At 41.7% G+C, this 9,543-nt stretch overlaps 1 protein-coding gene across 1 annotated transcript in view; it reads left to right on the plus strand.

Moving 5' to 3' along the window:
- syt4 (synaptotagmin IV) overlaps positions 1–8,608 on the plus strand; it is an 8,722-nt gene extending 114 nt beyond the window's left edge. Inside the window, exons 1-5 of the mRNA XM_032544802.1 lie at positions 1–207; positions 2,241–2,854; positions 2,989–3,312; positions 6,777–6,897; positions 7,371–8,608. The exon at positions 1–207 is cut by the window's left edge and continues 114 nt beyond it. Coding sequence (XP_032400693.1) covers positions 174–207; positions 2,241–2,854; positions 2,989–3,312; positions 6,777–6,897; positions 7,371–7,690 — 1,413 coding nt within the window. The 5' untranslated portion in view covers positions 1–173 and the 3' untranslated portion in view covers positions 7,691–8,608. The remainder of the gene's footprint in view (positions 208–2,240; positions 2,855–2,988; positions 3,313–6,776; positions 6,898–7,370) is intronic.
- Positions 8,609–9,543: the final 935 nt, after the last annotated feature.

Raw genomic sequence — 9,543 nt, forward strand, 5'->3', positions numbered from 1 at the left:
AACAAGACTGCTTATTCAATTATTGAAGCCATACAAAAGCCGTTGCATTATTAAACATAATCAAAGCGGAGATATTGTGGAGATATCCTGCACCTCGTCATCAGGAGAGGAGAGGGAAGAGAGCTCGGTGTGAAAGCAGGCGGACCGTTTCAGCAGCACCTTGGACAGCGAACATGGCTCCAATGGTGGAGGAAGGAGCTCAGCTCGGTGAGTCTGTACAGGTGTGACTGTGTGAGGTTGTTTGTGCTAACCTCGGGGTTGTCAGTACCGAGTTAGTCATTACACGTGACTCGACTCAAACGTAGTTAGCTAACGTTATTAGTCGCCACTATTGATATAACAGAATTAGCTAGTGTGTTTCATTTGAATTCATGCTCTATTCTGGCCACTTGTTTTAAAAAAAATAACGACAGTAAATGTATGTTACAATACTCTACTCTAAAGTGAATGGCTTTGTCCACTGTGCTGCCAAACCCTTTTTCTCGATAAAACTACGTGTTTTTGGAGACCTCCAGCCTCCATTTTGCAGCTAGCTTAAGTGCGACAGTTAATTGTCAGGAAAACTCAGAGGTGACGTTTCTACTATAGCAATGTAAGCTAAGTTTATTTTATTTATTATTTTATTATTTTGTATGCATTTATTATTGATGGACTTGTGTAGAATATACCCAAGGTAGCCTAAAGCCTGGAAAGCCCCTGTTTGTTTTTCATATAGTAGATCTCCTCTCGGCTCAGCACCGCCCGCCCGTTGCCACATCCATCTGTCTGTGGTTGTTGCCTTGAAAAGCACTCCACCCATGACATCAGGCTGAAATATTAATGAAAGGAAAAGGGAGAGAACAGTATGGCTACAAGTGCTGTGATTATAGCAGCAGATGCACTTAAGATGGATTCTATGCCCACAACTATCTTACAGTAAATAGGCTTCACTAGAAATGAATAGGCGTAGCCTACTATAATTTACATACAGGTCTTTAGAGAGAGTCTTTTTGCAGAGATGGCAACAAATAAGTAAAATTGTTCTGAAACATCACTGTTTACCTGTAAAGTCCAACATGTTATCGGAAAGTTATAGGGAAATTGGTACAAAAATACAGATTGCTTATGTATATTGTTTGTGTAAACATGACACTTTCAGCATCCTAATCACCCAAGTGACAAGGCTGATATATAAGAAAAGTGTAGCCTAAATATATGATACACAATTCTGATGATCTAATTTAAGCAAACAACCGTATAGATTTTACCAGATGAAAAAGATTCACTAGACATGAGTAAATGAGTGATAACCCACACCCCTCTCCCTCCCTCTTTGTATGGGTGTTAACCTGAGTGCTTTTCCACTGGGCTGCCGTCAGATGCAGGAAACAGTGCACGTTTAGTCTAATGAGATGGATGGATCAGCGTGATTGCTGTTGAGTCACATTTCAACACCACAAAACAAAATACAAAAAACGGAAACATTGAGTGGCAAATACCACAGTATTATGTCTCCATAATAACGTTTTAGGGATACCACAATAGGAGACAAAAGTACCACTGAAAGGAATTAGGTCCCTGAAGTACCACTAATGTTGACAAAAATGTGATTTAACAAGTGCTGGCCATTTTGTGTCTGTATTGACCATACTTATCCTGATGTGTGGTTGTAGGTTCAAAAAACTTTCCTAACGGGTTTACATTATAGATCTGCGTATCATCGCATCAATCTGTCACAATACCAAGTAACAGAAAAACTGACATTGCCAGGGCCTTGTTACTTTTCCATCTTTTGCTTCTGAGTTCAGCCATTTTTATAAAATCATCCAGTCACTTAATGATGTTGTGTATGTGGTTTTTCCGTTCATTACTTACACCAGCTGTTTCCTGTGGATTCACTGCAGCCATGTTTGGAATATAATCACAGCACTGATGGTAATTCATCAGAGTTGAACAGATTGCATTGTTTTCATCTCCATCTGAGTAAAAACTGCAGCTTGTGTCAGTCACACACGCACACACACGCATATACACACACAAACACACACACACACACACGCACGCACACACACACACACACACACACACACACGCACACACACGCACACACACACACACACACAATGTTTTCAATTGTCTCAATGCAACAACAAAATCTGTTGAGGTGAACAATTCTTTTTATGTGTGATTGGGGTGTGTCGTCAGACATTTTTAATTAAGGTTATTTTCTCTCCCTCCGCTCTCTCTGTTGTCCTCTACAGTGGCAGTGCCATTCGGTGTTGCTGTGGTGAGTGTATTTGGCCTTGTCTTCACTGTGTCAGCCTTTGCGTGGATCTGTTGCCAGCGTAAAAACACCAAATCCCAGAAGACACCTCCTTACAAGTTTGTGCACATGCTCAAAGGGGTTGACATCTACCCGGAGAGCCTCAGCGGCAAGAAGAAGTTCGCTGCACCTGCCACCATGACAACTAACGACACCAGTAAAACTGATGTTAACGGAAACTGCCACGCTGCATCGCCAATGAGTCCGACCGGCACTGGTAAATTGGTGTCAAGTCCAAACAGTTCTAGACTGCATCTGGATCTGGAGAAACGGGATCTGAATGGCAACTTCACCACCAAACCATTTCATCACCACCACCAGAAGGTGCGCAGCTCCCCAGACCTGGAGCTGCCCTCTCCCCATGCAGGGTTCACCCAACCTGGGGTGTTGGACCGCAGTGACCTCCCTTCACCATGCAGTACCCTGTCCAGCCAGGCACCCACCCCAGCCGTGGACAAACCCCAGGGGGTGGATAGGGAGGGCGGACTAGGGACCCTCCACTTCTCCCTGGATTACCAGCCGGAGAAGAAGGCATTCATTGTCCATATTAAGGTAGGTAGTGTGTGTGTGTGTGTGTGCGCGTGTGTGCGTGTGTGTGTGTGTGTGTGTCTTACAATCCATTTTTGATAGAACTTTGAATTAAAATGGTGTTGTGCAGTCTTGACTGATTTGATTTTTTTATCCAGGAAGCCCATGGCCTGACCCCAACTGATGAGCAGTCGCTGACCTCTGACCCTTACATCAAGCTGACCCTGCTGCCAGAGAAAAAGCACCGGGTGAAGACCAGAGTCATGAGGAAGACTCTGGACCCCGCCTTTGATGAGACCTTCAGCTTCTACGGGATCTCGCTGGCCCGAGTATCAGAGTTGGCCCTTCACTTCATGGTACTGAGCTTTGATAGGTTCTCTCGTGATGAGGTCATCGGAGAGACCCTTGTACCCTTGTCTGGGATCGACTTGTCAGAGGGGCGTATTCTGATGAGCCGAGAAATCATCAAGAAGAATGTCAAGGTAAGATCTGGAACAATTTGGATTTTTGAACCCTTTGAATTCATGATTTAAATCTGGGGTTTGTTTCATCTTTTTTGTTACCAGTTTTCTTTGAGCGCAATCATTGGGATTAGGCCAGCTTACCTATGGCAAACTGGCTACAGACACATAATTGGCACTTCCTAAGGAAAGCTCATTGTGGGACTGGCTCTAGTGGCTGTAATTCTGCACCAAGGGTGAATTCTGGGAGAGAGATTTCAGATACGGTATTAGGGGGTCAATAAGGTCTATATAAAAGAGACTTCAGACCATGTCATGGGACCTTTAAAGTTACTTTACAGCATGCAGCATTTTTATAACATATATCATAAACTTCATAAATAAACATAAATATATAACTTCATATATATCATATAACTTCATATCATAACAAAAGTGCTTAATTGTCACAATATTAATCAGGACGTAAATCGGTACGTAATCATCCTGAAATCCATTTACTTATTAAAATATGATGATATTTGAATCATGGAGCTTCCTCTAACTCACCTAAATGCAAATGCATTATAATACGTTTCTTGAAATTACTTTGAGATCTATTATTCAACTCTAATGGCATAATCTAAACCTTGAATAGAAGTTTTGAATTTGGATCTCAATAATACATTTTGCAATACATTTTTCATTCTGTCTAGTTGGGTTAGAAAAGCATTACTTTAAAATAAATCAAATGGAGAAAGTAGATAGGAAGTGTATCCCTCTGTGGAAAGAAGGAGACAAGATCAGTTGCCATTATGGATTTGATATCTGATACTGAGGTTGGGTGGGGTTCTTAAATGGACAGCTGTGAGTTTAGATATATGAAAGCCTTTGAAGTTTCTGTTTTGACTGATTATTCAGAAATCTTTCAAATATGTCATTTATGTGATCAGTGCCTTTATCAATTTATAATCTGAATTGTGGTTAATTTGTGTTTATTGAAGGTCTTTTTATCCATCAGAGATTTGAAACAGTAACGCAGTGATGCCCAATTTGAAAGGGAGTCACATGGACATTGTTACATTCCCAGTAGTGTATTGAAAAGATGATGATATCACACCCCACCATTATCGATCTATGGGCTGGTGGTCAATATACTTCTGCTCTGTTCCTGGCAACTCTAAGGGCCACACATGTACTATAGCTCATTTCCAGTCATACATCTTCTCCTTTTAGAGGAATGTCATGTATTGTGTTATAAAAATCAGTTGCTGAGATGTAGGCTGATATACTGTGTAATACCCTGACAACTGTGCCAAAAATACCCAGGAGTAGATAGGTTGGCTGCATTACTTTCAGTCCACTGGTGAATTTAAACAATGGATTATAAGATGCTAGCTTTATCCTTATCATTGGTATACAGCAGCGCTCTATATATTTGCACCCGATGGTTTGGCTGTACATGAGCATTTGTCCATTTGTAGGTGGAATGTGAGATGATATCAATCTAATTATAGATATGTGGGCTAATAGTGTACTCTGCAGAGCTCTACTTTAATGGAAGCACTGTGCCTACCAGGTGGGAGAGGAAAAGTCTACGCACATTTGTACCTTCCCAGGAGGAATGTAAGCTATCTGTAATATCTTTGAAGATTTCTGTTTTGATATAGTACTCCAGAGAAGTCGAGGGAAATGTCACTCAGATTCTGAGAAATATAAAAGGTTCATTCCCCCTCAGCAGAGCTACCTCAGTATTTTTATGGCCAAGAGGATAATATTTCATAAACTATAAAGTTCTCTCCACACTGAGACTAACCATATTTTTTCAATTCAATTTCTCATTTGGGTCCCAGGAGGGACAAATCTCATCAACCTCTGCTGTAGGGAGGAGTCTGCTGAGTCGCTTTTTAGTGCAATAGAAAATTAGGTTCAAAATTCACAATATTGCTTTGCAGTGGGATTCTTCTTCTGAATTCTTTAGTGCAATTTTTAAGTCGGCAGGTTAGAAGATATAATAATAATAATAATAATAATACATTTTATTTAAAGACGCCTTTCATGGCACTCAAGGATGCCGCACAGGGAATTCATAAATTAAGAACAGCAAAACAAATACTATACAACAGCAAAACAAATACTATACAACAGCAAACAAATACTATACAGCAAAACAAATACTATACAACAGCAAACAAATACATATAAAGATAACACGTTGATTAGTTCTTCTGCATTAGAAAGAAAACCATTTTATTTGCAAACAAAAGTGCAAACAGCCCTTTTTTGACAGATTAAAAGAAAGGTTTTATTACATCTAGTATTCAGTATCTCCATGTGGATGTGATGTGTATGTGATGCAATGAGAAAATCCTTTTGGGCTGAATTATCTTAATATGAGCATATATTAATGCTTCTAATTAGTTCTCTCTAGTTTCTCTTAGAAGCAGCCCTTTGCAAACTGGGTGGTGGCTCTCTTTGTCTGCAGAGCATATCTGTCCCACTGTGTGTGTGTGTGTGTGTGTGTGTGTGTGTGTGTGTGTGTGTGGTGTGTGTGTGTGTTGTGTGTGTGTGTGTGTGTGTGTGTGTGTGTGTGTGTGTGTGTGTGTGCGTGCGTGCGTGCACAACAGTTCAGGGAATCAATACACCAAGCAGCTGAGCCATTGTCTTCACCCTGGAGGGCAGCAAAAACATAGAATAGTGTTGGACGTTTGGTGTGTAGTCACATACAAACACATCTACAGCACACTCACATCCGCATTTTCAATTTCTGTGTGATACTTTTCATTGCCATGGCAACCATGAGTCGTGGCGTGACAACACGTTAGGTGTGATTTCAGCATCCGAGGCGTCAGCTCGATTGGTTGTGGACACAGACGTGGATGTGTATGTGTATCACAAATGTTGCACAGAATAGGGAGTTTCTCAACTACACATTTGTGCTAGTCAGGATATGAGGACACACCCCGTAAGCAGCTGGTGATTATTTATTTGACAGCCATTTTATCATCAGCACTGACACCATTTCCAGTACGAGCAGCTGCAGGTTTTACCACAACATTGTTGACAATAGCTGGCTAAGTGTTTTATTAATGCATAGATGTCCAACAGTCATACCCTATTACTGAATACATGTTCATGGAGTCTCTTGTTATTTTTACCTAGTTAAACACATTTAATCGTGAAAGAAAAATGTAAATACAAAATGAAGCAATTGTTTTAGCCTTACTAAACAATGAAATACCAATGTATTAATGGCAACATGTCCTTGCATATAGCCTTTGTGGCAATGAACAGGGCAGGATAAGTGGATGGTTTACTTTGAAATTGAGAAAAGAACATGTTGTGACTTGTTTGGCCTGCTGCCTAAATGGATGCAAGTTCATGTCTGATAACATGTCTGAAAGTCCTTCTTCTCTGTCTTCTTTTACACCTGCCATCTCTTCTTGAATCACCTTTTTGTTGTATGTGTTCTGTCACTCATTCATCCCTCCTCCGTCTCTCCACAGAAGTCCTCAGGCCGAGGCGAGCTCCTGCTCTCCTTGTGTTACCAGTCCACCACCAACACTCTGACCGTGGTCGTCCTCAAAGCTCGCCACCTGCCCAAGACTGAAAACAATGGACCTACAGGTGCGTTCACTTTTTGGGCAACCTTTCAATATGCAATCTATGGGATCACTGCTTACACGGACAAACACGTGTGCAATAACTTCCTTCACATAACCCTACACTGATGAGACCAAAATCATTTTCCTCTTCCTGCCAAGCAGCCCAGACTACTTTGGATGCTGTGAGAGTTGCCATAATGACACGGCCACCGCAGTGAAGTAATCTGATCAGGATGTGATAGAGAGCACTTTAGTGACAAGCACACACACACACACACACACACACACACACACACACATGCACGCAGTGTTTACACAGCCAGCCCCTTTTGTCCCCATGATTAATATCCATCATTTCCACTCTATCAATTGCCGTATTGATTGGGCTTGGGAAGAATATGCCACTCTGCCGCTGCTACAGGGATATTCACCATGCCTTTTTTGTTGCTTTTGTCCTTACTTTGTTCCTCTGCTTTTGTCATTCTTCTGCACTAGATCCGTACGTCAAGGTGAACATGTACCAAGGGAAGAAGCGCGTGTGCAAGAAAAAGACCCACGTGAAGAAGTGCTCCCCCAACCCGGTCTTCAATGAGCTCTTTGTCTTTGATCTGCCCTCCAACGAGGGCCTGAGGGACACCAGCGTGGAGCTGCTGCTGATGGACTCAGACATAGCCAACTCACGCTGCCCCAACACCATCCTTGGGCGCCTGGTGTTGGGCACATCGGCGACGGGCACGCCCGGCGAGCACTGGAGGGAGATCTGCGACCACCCGCGTCGCCAGATTGCCAAGTGGCATGGTTTTTCAGAGGATTAGAAAGCCAGGGTAATGCTGGATTCCATCTTCCATGTCTGATCTGGTCCAACAACGAGAGGGATGGAATGAGGATGGGTGGGATTCAACGTCCTGCTAGCCATTACCCATTGGACTTTCAGTGAGGGCGGGTAGGAAACAAGGGGGAGGGGACTTTGATGTTGTGTGGAGGGTCATTTGAATTCATCATTCAATCAGTCATTCATTCACTTATCTTTGAAGTTATTGGGGTTCAGCTAGGAGGCCGGGGCATGACAAAGGGAACCCCATAGCTTTAATGATCCCAAAGACTGTCACCGAAAATCACTCATGCAACATCATCTCCATGGCAACAACCAATTGTCACTGTAACCGTGTGCAGTGCAGAATGTCTTAAATGTCGCTATTATTCTTCTTCTTTTCTTCCTCTGCTCCTTCTTCTTCTCTTTTTTCAGCTCTTCTATAAATAGTAACCTTGTCCATCGTATGAAAACCTGAATGAACCGCATCTGACAAAGCTGTAAAAATGTGCATTATTAAAGTTTATTTTATAACACAGTGTTTTCTTCATAAAGAAGTAGATTTTTTTTTAATTTATGTTCTTGTTTTGTACTCTTATGGTTGATTTGTTGGACATGTTTTGTAAGTATAAGTGGTATTTCATATATGATTACTTATTAAGTACAAGAAAGCCTAAATTAGGTGGTTTGAGAAAAGACTGGAACAGACTGAGTGCACTGGGGACAGTTCTCGTGTGTGTGTGTGTGTGTGTGTGTGTGTGTGTGTGTGCGTGTGTGTGCGCGTGTGTGTGTGTGCATGTGTATGCGTGTGTCACATAATGTTTACTGTAGGTATTTTATCCCCCTTACTGTGAGCACAAAGACAGCTGAAATGTAAATGTATGTACCTTACTATAAAATATGGCAAGTTCTGAGAAGAAAATGAGTTTGAAGTATTTATTTCACCAGAATGTGAAGTTAATATTGTGTGTGTGTGTGTGTGTGTGTGTGTGTAGTCAGAAGTTCATTATTAGAACATAGAAGCATTTACACTCTTTTAGATTAGGTCAAGCAGCTCCCTTTCACAGAATATCACTCATAAAAACAATCCTGTTAAAGCGGCTTTTTATTTTATAACACTACAGTACATAGTGTCCTCATCACTCTTGGGATGACATCATCGGGCCTCTTTCCAAATCTGATGATGCAATAACTGCTGAGTGGCTAAGTGCTCCAGGATGAAGTCATCATGTCTGAATTTAATATTAGCTAAGTGGTTTGGTGAGGGGACAGATAGCTCAGCATGATTACTTAACCCTTTCTTTCTTTCTTTCTTTCTTTCAACATATGAATAAAACTAAGAAATGTATCTTCTTTCTGCATTCTGCCTCTGCTCCCCCTCGTTCCTCCAGTCTGTAGTCTTACGCTGAGTTACATCATGTGTTTACTGGCAAAGCCTCTGGAGAAGTTGGATGTTCTTTCCCGTTGCCTTTGTCAGGTTGCTCTCCGGGACTGCTTTCTATTTTAAACCTCTGCTGTCATCTTTGAAGCAATAAAATAGACCAGTGCAATGAGCCGCATCGCTACCATCCCCCTATTCATCACCTGCTCCAGCTAACCAATAACGATAAAGTCTATTACCTAATGCTCAAATGTGAAGACACTTTAACTAGTAAAGACTTTAAAATGTGCAAATTGGTTGCCAGGAAACATTTGTAGCTCAGTTCAATTAAAAGCAATCAACAGTGTAAAACAGGAAGTCACTGTAGCATCAGTCTGACATTGTCAGACCTTCCTCCACAGTTCTGCAAAGGAGGGTCTGGCAAGTCCAAACAGCGTTCCGGGATGGGAGAATAATGAGCTTTGGCTTATTGGCAT

This window comes from Etheostoma spectabile, chromosome 19 (assembly GCF_008692095.1).
Source record: "Etheostoma spectabile isolate EspeVRDwgs_2016 chromosome 19, UIUC_Espe_1.0, whole genome shotgun sequence".
Taxonomy (NCBI): Eukaryota; Metazoa; Chordata; class Actinopteri; order Perciformes; family Percidae; genus Etheostoma; species Etheostoma spectabile.